The sequence below is a fragment of the Capra hircus genome, chromosome 2 (genome assembly GCF_001704415.2).
Source record: "Capra hircus breed San Clemente chromosome 2, ASM170441v1, whole genome shotgun sequence".
Lineage (NCBI taxonomy): Eukaryota > Metazoa > Chordata > Mammalia > Artiodactyla > Bovidae > Capra > Capra hircus.
Window position 1 is genome coordinate 71,728,533 of NC_030809.1, and position 19,572 is coordinate 71,748,104.

The following is a 19,572-nucleotide window of genomic DNA, read 5'->3' on the forward strand; positions in this document are numbered from 1 at the left end:
ACTTCCTGAGATTACAGGCCATACACATAAATAAAAGCACTCAATAAAAATATTTCCCATTCCACTGTGTGTCAGAATTTTATAAATACCTGTGTAAAGACTTAACCAGTCTCTCAACAGCCACTCAGTAGAATTTCAGATCATTCCCCCCCCAACTGGGGAGGAAATGAAATCAAAATTATTTCCCCCCAGGGGGGAGAATGTACTCACTGAATGTACTCACTGGTGACCTATGGATTTGCATTTGTTTACCACATTTTGTTTAGGCAAAAAAAAAAAAAAAAGAAAAGAAAAGAAACAGAAACACTTCTGAATAACCAGTATGAATTACAGTCAAGCTCTCTGTAGAGTTCTAAAGTGTTCAGATATCTTAACTAATTAACTGCCTGAGCACTTACTGAAGTAAGTACGTCACTGAAATAGTCAGTGAAAGATGCAGTACAAGAGCACATAACGCACTCTGAACTGCATCTCCATTTCCTCCTTTGCAAAATGAGGAAATAGGGGTGGTAGTCTGGGTGGGTTTTGAGGTATCTCACTGGTCTCCAACACATCTGTGGACCAGATAAATCAAAATTACCCATCAGACTCATAAATAACCAAAAAAAGACAGACTGTTCTAAGTCTGAAGATAGAAGAAGTTGCCTACATAGCTGAATCTAAGGTTTCCTAAGGTGATCTGTATACTCAGCCAGGAAACAGAGACTGGAACTTTGCTCCTCCTGAGAACCACAAACAGAAGTTTTGTTTTGCATTTATGCATGTTCACAAAAACAAAATGAGATTATGGTAGAAGCTTGGAAATCCACACTTTAAATATAGGAGGAATATTGTTGCTTTGAAAAGCTTTCTTAGAAAGGAATCTTTAGTGATTATTTAATTTTTCAGCCCTAACTTTTCTTTCTAGTGCACTCAAATTTTTTATTTGCCTAAAGTACATTTAAGTAATTATAGGGAAAGAAGGTGAAGTTTAAAGCAAACAAAACAAAACAAAAATCCTATCCCTGATAAGAATAAACATTTATAAACATTTCTCCAAAGAAGAGATCCAGATGGCTAAAAGACACATGAAAAGATGCTCAATGTCACTAATTATTAGAGAAATGCAAAGTAAAATTACAGTGAGATATCACCTCACACTGGTTAGAACAGACATCATCAAAAAAAATCTATAAATTGTAAATGCTGGAGAGGGTGTGGAGAAAAAGGAGCCCTCCTACACTGCTGGTGGGAATGTAAACTGGTGAGGCCACTATGGAGAGCAGTATGGAGGTTCCTGAAAAAAGCTACAAGTAGAGTTACCGTATGATCCATTAATCCCACTCCTGGACATATACCTGGAGAAAACCATAATTTGGAAAGATTCTTTTTTTTTTTTTTTTTACTTTATTTATTTATTTTCTTTTTATTTCTTTTTATTTTTTTAATTTTAAAATCTTTAATTCTTACATGCGTTCCCAAACATAAAGCTCCCTCCCACCTCCCTCCCCATAACATCTCTCTGGGTCATCCCATGCACCAGCCCCAAGCGTACTGGAAAGATTCATGCATCTCAATGTTCACAGAGGCACTATTCACAATAGCCAAGACACAAAAGCAACCTAAATGTCCATCAAAGATGAATGGATAAAGAAGATGCGGTATGTATATACAAGACTTATTACTCAGCCACAAAAAGAAAACCATTTGCAGCAACAAGGAGAGACCTAGCCTAGGGTTACAATACTAAGTGAAGTATGTCAAAGAAAGGCAAATATCACTTATATGTGGAGTCTAAAAAAAAATGGTACAAGTGAACTTATATACAAAACAGAAATACACCCAAAGACATAGAAAAAAAAATTATGGTTACCAAAAAGAGGAGGGAAAATAATCTCTGTGTGTGCATATGTGTGTATGTATACACACATAGTCTTTTTCAGATTCTTTTTCCTTATAGATTATTACAAAATAATGAGTATAGTTCTCTGTGCTATACAGTATAAGTTATTATTGATTGTCTATTTTATATATAGTAATGTGTATATGTTAATCCCACACTCCCAATTTATCTCTCCCCTCCTCTTTTTGGCAACCATAAAACCTACTCACTTTGCTGTACACCTGAAACTAACACAACATTATAAATCAACTACACTTCAATTAAAAAATTCTAAATTATGAACTAATGTTAACACCTCTGCTAGGCAGGACTTGGGCTTCAGTGAGAAAGACCTCAGCCTGTGTCACATGCTTTCTGTGTACATAAAAGAATCTGGTTATGTATTTGATGTTTGACAGATTTTAGAATGACTAGAAAGATTTCCTTTCCCCAAGCATCAGCTGCTTCAGTTCAGTGTGGTTCAGTTGCTCAGTCGTGTCCGACTCTTTGCGACCCCGTGAATCTCATCTAATTCTACTTTTTAAGGAACTATTTAAGGAAAAATTCATTTTGATTTTCAATTAGATCATTGAAAATGGAAATAACTGGGTTATCAGACAGTAATGCTTTAAACATAGGCTAAGTGATCAGTAACTGAGCTTAGACCCTCACTGGAAGAGAGGGAGCTGGGCTCAGATGCCACACAACCCAGGGCTGTCCACAAAGACGTGCAGAGTAAAGGGGTGAAGAAAACTGGCTGTGGACCATCACAACACTGCTGCTGTGCCGGGCCAAGGGCACCTCCTGACGAAGCTCCTGTGCCCCACCCTTGCGGCGACCTGCTCTGCTGCCGAGAGGGCACCAGGCCATTCAAGGGACAGAACCCTGGTGATGCGCAACTTTGGGCAGACGGTCTAACTGCTCTATGCCTCAGTTTCCTCTTTTGTAAAATGGAGACATTTCAAATGGTTCCTGTGAAAATTCAGTGAGTTCACACTTGTGAAATGACTGGACTGCGACCAGTACATAGCCGCTCAGCACGTGTTAGAAGCAGGGGTGGCGGTGCTGTAGGTGTGCGCTTCGTGCTGCACTTTGTGTAGAGCAGGTCTCACAGGACTGCACAGAAGCATCAAACTCTCAGAGTTCTAAGAGCAAGAAAAAAAACACAAAAGCATTTTTCTGTGCTGAGTGTTGTTGCCCTGAGTCTAGCACGTTTCACTTACTCTGCTTTATATATATATATATGCGCCATTATTTACAGATTAACAAACTGCTCATAAAACACTTGAACTTTCATCTTTTGAAACATCTGTCATATTGTGTACATTCTGAGTCATCTGAATCTGCTGCAGTGGGACTGTGACTGCTGCCTTTAGACCAGACAGACTCTTCGGTCAGTTTGCCACCCTGTCCATCACTATTGCCCTTTGACAATAAACCAGGTGTATGATGCTACTGTGGTTTTTAAAACCAAGGGTTTTTTTGCCTTTGAATAGCAAACAAACACCACCTATTTCCTTACCAAAAGTGGGAAAATAGCCTGTAACCCCCCAGAGGACACATAATTGTTCTCATACCTGCTGCTGCTGCTGCTGCTAAGTTGCTTCAGTCGTGTCCGACTCTGTGCGACCCCATAGACGGCAGCCCACCAGGCTCCCCCGTCCCTGGGATTCTCCAGGCAAGAACACTGGAGTGGGTTGCCATTTCCTTCTCCAGTGCATGAAAGTGAAAAGTGAAAGTGAAGTCGCTCAGTCGTGTCCAACTCTGTGACCCCCATGGACTGTAGCCCACCAAGCTCCTCCACCCATGGGATTTTCCAGGCAAGAGTGCTTGAGTGGGGTGCCATTGTTCTCATACCTAGACCATTTTAAACATTTGTGTTTTTTGGCAACTGTAGGTTTTTGGGTTTGTGATTATTAATCTAGTCCCAAACCTCTTCATTCACACACACACAATCTGAGGTCAAAAGTCCTTGCAGACTTCAGTGGCAGAAGCTGTACCCACACGCAGGTCTCTTTCCACCCCTCATTTCTGTTTGCACTTACCTGTCTACTTTTTTCTTTCTAAATAAATGAGCTAATGTGGGTTCAAATTCATGTTGCATAGAGAGAAGCAGAGACAAGAAGAAATCTACAGCTAAATCTAGTTTTAGCTACAACAAAGCAACACAAAAGGTAGCTACAGACACAAGAGGACTCTAATGGGTAATGTATCATCAGGATTAAAGTTCCCTGTATCTTAGGTTGTCTAGGTTGAAATATTTTGACAGATGAAGCTGAAGGAGTAATGTCCTCTCAACGAACTGCTCCATTTCATTTATGCTTAATTGCCCTTGCTCATATTGAATCATGAATGTTTTATCTAATATGCTTCCTAACTACTCAACTAAATGAAATGGTTACAGAGGTTTCAAGAATACACTATATAACACAGAAGAAACCCCCAAATGCCTAGGAAAAAAAAGAGTTGGAGAAAGAAACACAAGAAGAGAGAAACGGAAGATGTTTCTCCTTTTCAGCCTCCTTTACAGAAAATCCTTTGGAGTCTTTTATTTTCCTGTAATGAAAGGAATCTGTCCAAGGTGCTAGGTATGTCACTTTCCCTCCGTATATTGATAATATTTCTCTCACTCATGGGCTTGTCTCTCCCACAAAAGAAATGTCAGGTGCAAATATTATATGGCTTATTAATTGATTTCATTTTCCTTTCACTGATTTTTTTGTATTTTGAGACAAGGATTTTGTGAGCAGGGAAGTCTGTGTCTGTTCCCTCCTGCACCATCCGATTATCTCACTGGTAACTTCTCAGTTTCATTCTATGTTTCTCACTTAGGAAAGCCTGAGATTTCTTTCTAGTTTTACCACTTAGCATTTACCAGAGTTCAATCAGGCTTCTTTGAGACTCATCCTTAAAAATGAGCAGGATAATCTCTACTTTAGAGACTGCTAAAACGAACAAATGAGACCCATTCTATGTAAGCACTTTGACAACTGTAAAAGCACCAAACACATGTGTCCTGACAGTCAAAGTTGTATTAAAATGCCAGGGATATAAGATGCTCTGTGAAAGGCAGGCTGTGGTGCACATGACTCTTGGGTCCATGGTATCAGAGGCTAAAGGGAAAGGGAAATCAATTACTGAAAAGAAGTCCTAGGCAGGAGCAGAGCCTCCAGGGAGAGCAGAGCAGTAGGTGTGGTGGCATCTTCCTTTTTGTTCCCAGAACTCAAGCAGGCTGCCCTCTGGGCTCCTATCACAGAGTGGCACATATTCAATTATCTGCCTTTCCTCCCTAGTTTCCAGCATCCTGTAAGCTGAGCTTTCCAAGAGAAGGCATCTTTCTACCTCCAGCACTTAGCTTGGTGTCAGCTAGGTACCTCCAGCCTGCTAGATTAATGTGCTATTTAGTGTAGTAGACAGAATAATGTTCCCTCACTTAAATGTCCACATTCTACCAAGCCTCAAAACCTGTGAATGTGCTTCCTTTACCTTCTATGGCAAAAGAGACTTTGCAGATGTGATTAAATTAAATATCTGGAGATGGGGGATTATCCTGGACTAGGGGGATGGGCCAGAAAAAGGAGACATGACAATGGAGCCAGAGTTTGCAGTGATGTACTCTGAAGATGGAGGGAGAGGCCAAAAGCCAAAGAATGCTAGAACCTGGAAAACACAAGGAAATAATTCTGTCCTGAAACCTCCAGAAAGAATGTAGCCCTTCTGCTATTGTGATTTTAGACTCTGACCTGCAGAATTAGAAGACAATACATTTGTGCAGTTTTAAGCCATTAAGTTTGCTACAGCAGCAACAGGTAACAATATACATAGTTGCAAATGTAAATAACTATATGAATGAAGGAGCAAGTAAATGAATGACTGGAGAGAGCTCTAGGCAGACAGTGGGAAGGCCTAGGTTCAGGTCCCATTTAGCAGAGTAACTTGGGCTCCATGATTTCATCCCTCCAGAATTTATCTGCATAAGGAGTTAAGGCCAAGGAGTCAGACCAGCTAGGGTTCAAGTCCCTTCTAAGCTATTTCCAGCTGCATTTTGGGGCAAAAGCTCACCTTTGGGAGTCTATATCCTCATCTGTAAGGTGGGGATAGTGACAGTACTTCCTGCACGGCTGTTGTGGGGACTAAGCTACAATCCAGTCCACAGTCAATGGGACCCTGAACTAGGTCTATTTTAAACTGTGATCACATAAAAATGCTGTTTATGCCACTTGATGCCCAAACCTTGAAATTATGCAAATTCTCCAAATTAAAAAAAAAAGTCAGGAAGTGCACAGTGACAAAGCTGGTGAAACCACTGATAGCCACAGGCAGGTTTGTCTTAGCTGGAGAATAAAAACGACTACTGACTTTCCAGCAGGTCTAGATGAAATTATACAAGCTCTATATGATACAAGTAACCAACTCTGAGAAGTCTTCAGTAACATGCCCCTTGAATGAACCAGGACCACCTTTCAATGCATGCCAGCAGTTAGCAGGGTATGGAACCTAGAAAGCTATTACGCTACTGTTACTATATTAACTCAAAGACAAAAGCCTCAAGACAAACACTTCAACAATGGAAAATAAAATCCACTTCAGCCTTCCTGTGGACCTCAGCTCTGCATGGGCCTCTAATTCACGTCAGAGAAATCTTACTGTTGGAAAATTTGAGTCAGGTGTGCCAATAACCCTTCATATTATGAAACAATAAATTTCCCAGCTCTTACCCCACAGAATATGATCTCAGAGAGTGTTAACTATGCAGTCCACTGGTTTCATCACATATACCCTGCACAACTGGTTTCACTACTGTTCCCATATTTAGAACACTGTGATGATGGAGGTGACAGGGATCTCCGTGGGACTCAGGGCCACCCTTCTCTGTTCTCATGTTCTGAATCCCCAGAGGGCGAAGTTGTGCCTAATTCACAATAAAAACTCAATAAATAACTGTTCAATCTACAAATGACCTTTATGGTTCATGTAACCCAAATTCCTCCCCTATTTTCCTGATAGTGAACCTAAGGCCAATGAGAGCGATAGCTGAAAAATCCCTTCCGTGGAGCATGAATTCATGTTAGTAACTGTCTCCTCCCTAGAGAGGAGAGTTGACTTCCCAAATCTAACAGACTGGACTACTAAGAGGAAACAGGTTTTTTGTTGTTTTTGGGGGGGTTTTTTGAGTTTGGAGTAGAGAAATGTTTATTGTAGGCCAATGCAAGATGGGTGCTCAGTCGTGTCTGACACTTTCACCCCAGGGACTGTGGCCCACCAGGCTCCTCTGTCCATCATGATTCTCCAGGTAAGAATACTGGAGTGTGTTGCCATGCCCTCCTCAAGGGGATCTTCCCGACCCAGGGACTGAACCCAGGTTTCCCACATTGCAGGCGGATTCTTTACCAGCTGAGCTACCTGCCTTAAAACCCCCAAATTCCCGCAAAGCTTTCAGCAAAGCCCTTTTCTAGGAAAGGTGAGGGAGGGGTGTGGGTAGTTGTTGCAAACTTCTTGGTGTTAGAACCTCTGTTCTTGAGGTCAGGTCATGGTCAGGTAATGATGTTCCTGTAAACTTCCACCAAGTAAGATTATTCCCTGTTCTGACAAGAACAGGCAAGGACCTGAGGCACAACTTTCACCCTCCGAGGTCCAGGTCCTGGCTGAGAGGAGGCCGATCTCAGCTGGTTCCCTAGGGCCACACACCCAGACCCTGCCCAGCTGTTGTTGCTGAGGGAGCCAGGGGTTTAGGACCCAGCTGGTCCTCAGACTCCTCAGATGGCACAGGCCATGTACCAAAGACCGAGCCCCAGGCAGACTCCCATTGATATTAGGTCACAGAGGCAGGAATAGGGGAGAGATTTACAGGCAACTCAAGGGCCGGGCCAACCTTGGCCAGAGCTCTGGGGCCTGGCAGGACACAACCCCCAGCCTGTTCCCTGTGCCTTGCCTCCTCCCCAGCTCACCTGCCGGCCTGAGGCCTCCTACTTCACTCTTCTAAGGACAACCCCTCCATCGACTATTGGCCAAAAAGCCCGGGTATTCTCCTTAAAATTGAGAAGCATCAACAAAAAGGGGGAATCGTAACAGAGCGGGACAGTGCACAGCCCTTACAGGCAGCCATTGTCGGGTGCCATTACCACACAACACATTACCAGGCAATGGTTACCAGTTACCCTGAGACCACTAATGCCAGAAAGTGACAGCGAGGTTAGAGGGCCCGCTCAACAATTCATCAGCGCCACAGTGGGCCCCGCCTCCATGTAGCAACTCTCAAAGAGGAAATAGCTTTTAAAACACATTGTTAGAAGTCTCTGTTTTTCTAAGAAGCTTCTGGTTTCATAAAATGAATTCTGATGATAAGTGTCTATACTACAGACTTGGCTAATGGGTGGTAAAGAGATAAGCAAAGAATGATTAAGAGAAAATAAGAACTTGGATGAAACAGAGCCACACTGAGGACACGGGAAAAAGCACAGAAGGAATGCTGAGTTACTTCGTTCTAATTGGAGCCAGGTGTTACCAGGGGCAGAGAATATGATTCTTTAAGGTTAAACAGAACTGTTTAATGCAGAATCAGTCTGGGTTTTTTGGGTTTTTTTTAACTTATACTTCAATTTTCTGCCAAAGAAGATATTATATTACTACTAGGAAAGATTCAGACCTAGAAGCACTTAAAACCATATCCTAACTGCAGGCGACCACACACTAGGAAAAGCTGGGCATGCCTTCCCCACGTGAAGATGACCTCAAGAAGAATCTCAACCTTTTCCCTAGAAACAGATTTTAGTGGTTTTTCTACTGTCTTTATGGAGCTAACTTTAATCTCCTCTGAGTTAACTTAAGTCAACACCCCGCATTGTTTTCACTGGAGATGGAACCCGGTGTCAAACTGTAGACCTGTAGATGTCTCAAGAGTCAGTGATTTAGGACGCAGACTTAGGCGCTTCATCGGTAGCTCAGCTGTAAAGAAACAGCCTGTAAGTGGCAAAGAAATGGTAGGTTTGATCCCTGAGTTGGAAAGATGCCCTGGAGAAGGAAACAGCAAACCCACTCCAGTATTCTTGCCTGGAAAATACCACGAGGGCCAGTGTGCTACAGTCCCTTGGGTCACAAAGAGTCAGACATTACTTAGAGAGTAAACACACACATAGACTTCTTAAGACTAACTTTACCTAGATTTCTTCACTTTATATGATACTGTGACTTTTATTATCAGACTCCTCTCAATATTGTCATCATAAGTTGGGTTGTAGAGCCCAGAACCTGTGAATTCAGGGAAGCTAGTGTGAAATGACCATTTACCAGCTGGGTTCCTTTCTTTGCCTCTCCAAACCCACTTGCTTTCTTAGCTAGCCAAAACCTGGGGCCACCCAATGATCATCTTAAACTTTAGCCCATTCCCTTGACTTTTTTAGCTTTTAAAAGTTCTCTATGCATAGTTGTGCAATCGATATTGGGTGTTTATTTGTGATTTTAAGGGCTTTTCAATAAAAGTCTTCCATTGATCTAGATAGAATGTCTGGGCCTCTTTCTGCTATCAGACTCTTCTCATCTGTGTGGCCAACTTGGGTCATGCTCAGATTAGATGCCCAGCTTCCTGGCCTGGTCACCTTGCTAGTGTTTTTTGTTTTATGTTAAAGATTTATTTATTTTTGGCTATGCTGGGTCTTCACTGCTGCGCATTGGCTTTCTCGAATTGTGGAGAGCAGGGCCTGCTCTCTAGTCGCAGTGCAAGGGCTTCTCATTGAGGTGGTTTCTCTTGTAGAGCATGGGCTTTAGGCACTCAAGTTTTAGTAGTTGTGGTGCATGGGCTCAGTAGCTATAGCTCGTAGGCTCTAGAGCTCTAGGTTCAGTAGATGGGGCGCAGAGACATGGTTGCCATGTAGCATGTGGCATTTTCCAGAAGCAGGGGTCAAATCCATGCCTCCCACATTGGCAGGTGGCTTCTTAACCAATGGACCACCAGGAAGGCCCCTCATGTAACTAGTGCTAAAGCACCGGGGGATAAGGGTTACCAAAAGGTGACAACTTGTTAGTCTACTGACCACTGGCTCTCTTTGGATGTCTATAGAGTTACTGCGGCCTGAGGCGCAAGGCCACACACATAAGCGGAGCAGACAGGCATAACCTCAAGAGATCTTCAGCATCCTGGGATCATCTTCCTCTCCAGGAGTCTGTCATGCACACTCACACCACTGCCCCTTTATGTAGGCTTCCCTCTGCCTGGAATGTTCTTTCTCTTGTTTCTCTATTCCTCAGGCCCACTTTATATGTGAGAGCACTGAGAAGTATTCCTTACCTCCCTGAACAGGAAGAATTACTCCCTCCCCTTTATTCCCAGATACTTCTTTTACAGCCCTGGTTAGAATTCTGTAATACTTCTTTAGGTCTCTCTGCATCACTATGAACTTACTTTTTGTACTCCCATACAACTAAATCTATGATTCTTTTTCACAAAGTACAAGGAATGAATGAATGAAGTAAACGTGTATAGGATTCCTCCAACAGAGGTAAGTGGGGTGGCTCTCAGCCCTGGGGGCAGATCATCCTTTCTTATTTATCTCCAGGTAAGAATGGACAGAGAGAGAGAAATCTGAGCAAAACAAGCTGACCGGTACCCAGCCAAGAGTAAGACATATGGTATACCTGATAGACCATTATATTAACCGTTTCTTCTTTTTTCTGTTCTGGAGGTCCTTGACTCTGTAGTAAATTTCGTACTGTTTCTTCCATTCTGAAAAATGAACAAACAAAAATAAATAGATGGATACATAAATAATTTAAGAAATGTTTCCTATTAACATGGGTCTTATTCAGTTAGTAGAAATCATTCTTTAGTAAATGATTCCCTAAGCTTAAAGCCTGGAAATCTCTCTTCTCTCCTGTCTCCTTCATCCCCTGTGTTAAGAATCTGTCATAAGTCCTCTACAATCATTTTGCAGAATGGCCCTGGCTTCTCTCTCTTTTTGTTTACCATTCAGGTCTCTATCCTTGGACTTTCATGTCTGTACTATTGCAAACATCTTCCAACATCCCTCTTCACTTTCAATTTGACACAATGTCACTCCAGTAATCTTTCTGAAATACTCTCTTGATTTTTTAAAAATCAATTTTCAGAGTCGACAAATCCTACATGAATGCATTTTCACCATTAATATATTGTTACATCTTTCCATGGTGATCTTTCTATGTCAGCACACAAAGATCTACTTTATTCTTTTCAACTACTTCCTAATATTCCGTAATGTGAATGTACCATAAATTTTTTAAACATTCCTCTGCTGATGGAATTTAAATTGCTTCAAAATTTTTGCTATTTCAATTAATACATTTACAAATACATCTTAATGCACATTTATGAATATTTCTATAGGTCACATTATACCATATATTGTATGCCATAATCTTATTAAGTACCCACATCACAGTACCCCTTTCCAGTACCTCCTCCCTCAAGCCTAAAAGAGAAGAGTAAAACACACACACTCATTTCCATTTCCAGACAACTACTTTCTGGAATGCCAACAGCCTTTCATCTTCTCATGGGCCATCCATCTTTCAAAATCCACCTCAAGTTTCACTTCCTAAGAGACTTCTTATTAGTACCCTACCTGTATGAATTCTTACAACCCTATAGTTATTCTTTCATTTTAAAATTCTCCATTTTAATCCTCAAAGACTTCACGTATGCATGCTTTGTCCTCTGAAGTAAATTACAATATTTTGTATAGAACCACGTCATATATTCTTAATTTATCCTTCAATTCTGGATAAAGTAAATACTCAGAAGACAATATTATGTGAATCTCTGATTGATTCTTTTTTTTTTAATATTAAATGCTTACTCTGTAACAAGCAATGAAAATGTATATTCAAACTGTATTCAAATGGCTTTGTCCTTGGGATTTTATCTGTGAGGATTCATGGACCAGAATTCTGAGAGCGGGCCACATGAATGAAACACAGTGAACACAGTGCTCTTGTGCTCAGAGCCTGAGTTGGTTTTCTCTTCAAGCCCCATCCTGAAGCATGTATTCTACTGACTCAATATGATCCTAGTTCAGAAGAGTTGTAGGGAGAAGCAGACTAAGCCCTCTCTCTCTCTCGGGCATCTAGCAAGACAAATTAGGGGCTGTAGGGGCCTATGAATTCCTGGAAGTGGCAAGACCCTTACAGTAACCAAGGTAGTGTGGTTGAGAAAGCCAGCTTCTCATATGGTGCATCATTACTTAGCAGCAGAGAAAAGACACTGCACATGAACTGGGCTAATCCAAACCTGGGTTATAATTGGGGAAATTCTGCCTTCTCAGGGAGTGGAACCATTATCCTTTCAGGATTTGGAGAAGATAGTGGACACTGATTATGAGTATGCGAGAATGATTTTTTTTGCACATTTACACAAGCCACCTCTTCATGACTCCATCTAGGAAAACAAAATAGGTTCCCAATAGTTTCACATATCTCATTTTATTAATGGTGATTAGTAGTACTTTAAGCTTGTCAAAGAACTCTCTCATCTATTAATCATTATAATGCACTTTTGGCTCAGTAGGTAGAGTCTGCCTGCAATGCAGCAGATGCAAGTTTGATCCCTGGATCAAACTGGGGCTGGAAAGATTCCCTGAAGGAAGATACAGCAACCCACTCCAGTATTCTTGCCTGGAGAATCTCATGGACAGCGAAGCCTTACAGGCTATAGTATGTGGGGTCACAAGGAGTCAGACATGAATGAGCGTATGGCAGCGGCAATGCACTCTTTAAAATATCATTATTCCTCTGCGGCAGATGAAAAAGCTGAGGCCCAGAAAGGTTAAGTGGCTTACTCACACGATCACGGTTAGTTGGATAGGGAGTTAGGATTAAACTATTTTCATGACTGTAAAAACAGCATCCTTTTTCCACTAGGCTTTATTTACATTCAAGGAAATGATTTTAAATGAAGTAGAGTCTTAACTCCTAATTAGAAGTTATTTGTGAACACCTATTAGCTGCTAAACCCAAGAAAGCACAAATATTATTTCTGACCTGTGGAGAGGTTAGAAAGACCAGGTAGAAAAGACAAAGTAAGTTTGTGAAGAAGTTACAAATTCTGAAATAGTGAGTGATTTTAACACTTTCGAATTTCATTTTATAGAAACAGAAACAACCTCTTTAATGGTAGTAGATTTTCCATGATATTTGCTAAACCTATCAGAAACAAGAAAAGTAGGGATTCACTGGAGGTTCAGCAGCTAAAACTGAGTTCCCAAAGCAGGGAGCCTGGGTTTAATCCCTGGTCAGGGAACTAGATCCCACATGCCACAACTGGAAGAACCTGCATGCTGCTAGGAAGACTGAAGATCCTACATGCTGCAACTAAGACAAAGCACAGCAAAATAAATAAATATAAACATTTTAAGTAGGAAAAAAGAGAAGGGTAATGATAATGTTAATAACTTGTCCAAGATCACTCAGCAGAGACTAGGCTCTCATCTCCTAAATATTAATCTACTCTTTTCCTACCTTAGCAAAGAGACTGAAAGTCTCTCTCACGTCAATCCTTACTTTAATCATTTATATAACAATTTGGCTTAATTATGGCCCAATAGCTAAAACTCAGTTAAAATAAAATCTTGTCTTTGTCATAAATAAATTAGAATACAATTCTGTTTCAGTGCATATCTTGCTGAATTATCTCTTCTGTATAATTAAAAGTTCTATGCATGAGTGCTGGATCCAAAAGAAAAACATTTATTCACCTTCTCCCCTTTCTTCTTGACTTCACAGTTTAAAAAATAAGAAAGAAAAAAGAGGGCATGGACAGAAAATTGTTAAAACAGAATCTCAAGCAGCCTAGACCCACAGTAACACTATGAACACTTTTCTGGCACAAATTCATGATTAATTAAACCCAGTTATATATCCAAGCTACAGCTTGGAACAGAGTTGTAGGGACTCAGCTTAATTCCTGATTAAAAAAAATAAAGTTGTCTCATCTTTTCACAACCTTTATGAATCTGGTGACAGAGAAATATTTTGAACCTGATAAGAATATACCATTATTTATTCCCTAATGACATTTTTAAAAAAGATTATCATTTAGTAAACTCCCTTATTTTAAAAATCAAAGACTGTGAAGCACCATCCCATTGTAGTGTAATGTCCAGTGACACTTTATTTTATTATTTTGATAACTGGTGTATGAGTCTAGTCTGCACACAGAACAATTACACTATCTACTTCCCAAATGTGAACTAAAAATAATTCAATTCCTTTTTCCAGGTCAGGCATGGGCAGAGTTTTCTTGCTTGTAAGTTGCTGATTTGTTGAACATATCATTAAACACTAACCTTAATTAATATCTTCTAGTTCTGTTTTTTTCCCCACTTTTGTCTAACCTGAGATTAAATCCTTTCATCCTCTAAGTATGGGTCAAGTAACTATCATAACTAAAAACTGTCTAGGCTAAAATTATACTTGGTGAGATGTAATAAATTTTAATACATATTAAGTGAACTATTTTTTAAAAGTTAAGTCCTATACACATCAGACAAATAAACTAAATTCATATGCAAACAATATATTTTAGATAACATAGATACAAATGTAAGAACTGTATTTAATTAAAAACAGATTCCATGTTTTACAGTATATATCACTTAATTACCACCACCACTATAGTATTTTCTCTAGGGGAAGAAAAAAAGGTTTTGCTTAAAAGGGGCACAAACTTAAAAGTCAGAAAAAAAGGACATTAAAAAAGAATTCATGAGAATAACAATTCAAAACCACCTAAGAGCTGGATCAGTGAGAATTTGAAACAAAATCTCCCCGTGCCCAGGATCGACCTTTGTCACAGACCCCCCTTTTAAAGAGCACAAGACAGGGGAATTGTCATTGGATCTGCTTCCTTGTCTTATAGAGACAGTCTCCCTGCACAACAAACAAAGATTCTTCTGGAAGTAAATGTTCAAAGATAATGGTTTCCTGAATCTCCTCAAGGCAGGAAACAACCTAATAATGTCACAATCAGAGAATATGATTTGAGCCCTAAAGAACTTCATTCATTCAATAATGAAAGGATTATTAGGAAACAGGATCCCAGGGCACTCTGGGAGCAATTTATTCTAACAGCAGGTAAAGGAAAGTGAACTCATCCACGCTCCTTTCTTTCTCCCCAAATCCTGCCCTCTCTTTTGCTTACTGACTTTCTGGGAACTGATCAGACCATTAGACTGAAGTGTTCTTTTGTGACTCTTGTGATCAAATATTCAGTTTAGTATGTCATTTTTGACAGAAATGGAACAAAATGAACACAAAAATAAGAAGTCACTCTCCCCAAATCAAATTAGTAACTCATAAGGCTCTTTAAACCAAAAGCTGATCATGCTTTTTGTTTTTAAGAAATATACTTTAACTTGTATATTTGCTGATGAGTCACATAAAATTAAATCACTAATGCAACGTTTCAATAGTCCCTCATATTTCCTATGTGAGAGGCTTCAAGATCATAACCCACCCACTTCTGATAAATGCATGCCATATTCTCTTCACCCACACGGTGCAGTTTGTCCAGAGCTGCTGCTGTGACTTGCAAATTGCTTTTCCCTGTGTTTTACTGACTCCCAATCCTCTCATTTTGAGAAAGTGTATCAGTTTAAGCAAGGATACCTCCATGACTGAATTTCATCTTAAGACAAGAAGAAAGGGACTGTGGTTCAAACAGAAAGAAGGCTGAAGGACCTGGGGCAGCGCAGCACCTCTCTTTCTCCTGGAGCCTCCCCCTTATAAAAACATGCCACACGACCCCATTTGGAGAACAGCGACCATCCAGCCAGGCCAAAGGCCATAAGGGGACAAGCATCCTTCTCACATCTGCTAGAGAAAAGAGAAATGCTTGCAAGAAAGTCTTTCATTGGATGCCTATTAGCAGGGTTAAAAAGTTTAAGCATACTACCACTAGGGTATTCAGACAAGACACAATTCATTTATTTTGTATTTAACCAAACATCTTTTTCTTGAGCCCCCACATGCTGACTAGCATTAAATTTTGTCTCAAATCTTACTTCAAACCCTAGACCTAGTCTAACATGATGGATTTTTATTTTTTTAATATAAATTTATTTAATTGGAGGTTAATTGCTTTACAATATTGTATTGGTTTTGCCATACATCAACATGAATCCGCCACAGGTATACATGTGTTCCCAATCCTGAACCCCTCCTCCCACCTCCCTCCCTGTACCATCCCTCTGGGTCATCCCAGTGCACCAGCCCCAAGCATCCAGTATTATGCATTGAACCTGGACTGGTGATTCTCTTCATATATGATACTATACATGTTTCAATGCCATTCTCCCAAATCATCCCACCCTCTCCCTCTCCCTCTCAGTCCAAAAGACTGTTCTATACATCGGTGTCTCTTTTGCTATCTTGCATTCAGAGTTATCGTTACCATCTTTCTAAATTCCATATATGTGTGTTAGTATGCTGTATTGGTGTTTTTCTTTCTGGCTTTCTTCACTCTGTATAATAGGCTCCAGTTTCATCCACCTCATTATAACTGTCAAATGTATTCTTTTTAATGGCTGAGTAAGACTCCATTGTGTATATGTACCATGGCTTTCTTATCCATTCATCTGCTGATGGACATCTATGTCCTGGCTATTATAAACAGTGCTGTGATGAACATTGGGGTACATCTGTCTCTTTCAATTCTGGTTTCCTCAGTGTGTATGCCCAGCAGTGGGATTGCTGGGTCATAAGGCAGTTCTACTTCCAGTTTTTTAAGGTATCTCCACACCGTTCTCCATAGTGGCTGTACTAGTTTGCATTCCCACCAACAGTATAAGAGGGTTCCCTTTTCTCCACACCCTCTCCAGCATTTATTGCTTGTAAACTTTTGGATCACAGCCATCCTGACTGGCGTGAAATGGTACCTCATTGTGGTTTAAATTTTAAAATCCATTGAGAAGCAAGTGTTCATCAACAAGAGAATATATAAACAACTGTATGACAGACATACCTTGATTAGATAGTTTCTGGGTTCAGTTATAGACCACTGCAATAAAGTAAATATTGCAATAAAAACTCTCACAAATGGTTTCCTATTGCATATAAAAGTTATGTTTATTCTACACTGTAGCCTATTAAATATACAACAGAATTATATCTACAAAACCAGGTATATACCTTAACTAAAAATACTTTATTATTAACAAGGAAAAAAGCTATCATCTGATCATGCAGGGTTGACACAAGCCTTCAAAATGTAGTATTTGGGAAGTATTACACAAAAGAGTGAAACACAATAAAACAAAGTTTGCCTGTATATACTTCCTACATTGGAAGACTATTCAGCAATCAAAGGGAATAAGCTGATAACATGCAGTATTGAAGACTCTCAAAAACATTAGGCTGAGAGAAAGAAGGCACACACAAGACTAAATACTATATGATTTCATTTATATGTAACTTTAACAGGGAAAATTAATTTATGATGTAAAATTTAACAACAGTGATTGTCAAGAAAGGGCAGGGGAGGGGCAAGGACTGACTGGTAAGGAACACAAGGAACTCCCTGGGATGATGCTAATGTTCTATTTCTCTGTAGGGGTTTCAATGGATTGCACAAACATAAGCATTTGTTGGAATTCATCCAATGCTACATTTAAGATTTGCGTATATCATTATACATAAATTTTACCCCAAACAAAAAACACGGAGTAAACAAATATGGAACTCTAATTAGCAACATACATGCCCATATCTACATAATTTGGGCCAAAAGATATCAATGCCTGAAATTTACTATGAAATGCTTTAATGATTAGATGATGGATGGAGAGAGAGATGGATACATGGCTAGATATACAGCAGAGCAAGTTCAGTAAAAGTGAATGGCAGAATCTAGTTGGTGGGTTTACAGTGTTTGCTATAAAATGCATTCAACTTTTTTTGTATTTAAATTTTTTTCATAATAAATTATTGACAAAGTTTTAATTGTTTTTACATGTAGACCATTTATCTCTTGGATAGAAATGTAGAAGAGAAGCAACTGCTTTTCTTCCACAAATGGTTGCTAGGTGTATGCAGGTCTGGCTGTGTGGATCTCAGTCTCTACAGAGAAAGGAGATGGAGAGAAGTCACTCGTCTTCAGATTTGTTGCTGGCCCTTCTGCTTCCATGTGTAGGTCCTGAGGCTATTCCCAGTCTGTCTGTTCTGTTTGATTAGAGCCTGGAGGTCTCTATGGCACTCTGACCTTCACTTAGCTTCTGCTTGCTACACTATTCTGAATCTTGGCCACTTTTAGTGAGTGTGCTGACCTGGCGGTTTGTCTCCAGACACTGCTGTAGGAGTGCCCTGGACCTGCCACAGTAGGCCCCATGGGTCTCCAGGCAGCCTTGAAACCACACAGAATCTGAAGAAAGCCTGGAAAGGTAAAGCCCAGGATCTCCTCTGTACCTGAGCCTAGTGGACCACCATGTGGATAGTCTTCTTTCCATAAGAAGAAGCCTTACCTTCGTGCTTTCTTCACACTCTGAGCTCCTCTCCATCATAACCTCATGGCATCTTATTAATAAGCTCTGAGTTCCTTAAGTTCAGTGACTGTCTTATTTATCTCTGACAACTAACCATAGCTAGTGTTACTGAGTCAATGTTCAATAACTTCTTTTTTAGTGCATGAACAAATGAATCTAATAGTTCTTTTACTCATTTGTTCCCTGGCTCCTTAGATTGTCATTGCCCTACAGACCTATATGTAGATCTAACTGGTCAGAGAGAAGTCATAACAAGTGAGAGGTACCAACAAGACTAAATGGGCTGTGACTCATGGGGCTAAGATGCAGGGCTCCTGGTCATTGGTAAAACAAACCAAACATCTCCCAGAAATAACTCCCTGCTCTTTCTGTCAAATTTAATATGCAGTCCACAGTTCATATGCTTCATCTGAAACTAATTAGCTTAGATAGTTAGAATATTATCCTAATGAGGCCAGGGTTTGCGATTCAGTCCCTAGCCTGGACACCCTTTTTCACCTGGCCAACTAATCTCTGCTAAGAAAGCCCAGTGTCCCACTGCTAAAGGAGAAAGGATAGGAGAATTATGTTAATAAAGAACATATTTTGTATGGTCTGCCAAATTGTTTGCAAATCATTTGCTTTTAAATTTCTTTTTCCCATTCTACTTCCATTGCTTTCCTCAACAACCCACCCTACCTCTCCATTTTAATTGCAGTGAAAAGCTTTCCTCAAGGTCAGAAGTGAGAGAAAGAGCTGACTAATTTTCAGTTTCAAGATGAAACTGTTCATGTGGAAACTTTGCTGGTTTAGAACTGGGTTCTGCTCAAGTATACCAACTTGTTTCCTTACCAAATAAGCTTCCTCACTTAGAAGCTAGCACATCTAAGCAGGTAAGCAGGGAGAATTCCCAGGTCAGCTGTGACTCTGATGTTCTTAACCCAGTCTTTCCTTATCCTGGTTTTAATAGTTAGGAAGACTAAATCTATGTCGTCAATAACTAAAGACAGCATGGAAACTGAAATTTACTCTGGTTAAATGTGGGAGAGATAGGATTTCTTCTTTCTTTCCTAGATGATATATATTTTTAATTCAGCACAAATTTTGCCAGAATAATACTGTTGCCCAGAAACCACAGTGCTCTTAATTCACTCATGGGGACATAGCACCATCTATAAACAGATCGAAAGGTGCTAGTCTAATTTGAATTACTGCATCATATTCACT

General features: G+C 40.1%; 1 protein-coding gene across 1 annotated transcript in view; it reads right to left on the bottom strand.

The window, feature by feature from the left end:
• The window catches only part of NCKAP5 (NCK associated protein 5), a 1,037,899-nt gene that overhangs the window by 340,693 nt on the left and 677,634 nt on the right, over nucleotides 1–19,572 (bottom strand). The window contains exon 6 of the mRNA XM_005676205.3: nucleotides 10,493–10,580. Coding sequence (XP_005676262.2) covers nucleotides 10,493–10,580 — 88 coding nt within the window. The remainder of the gene's footprint in view (nucleotides 1–10,492; nucleotides 10,581–19,572) is intronic.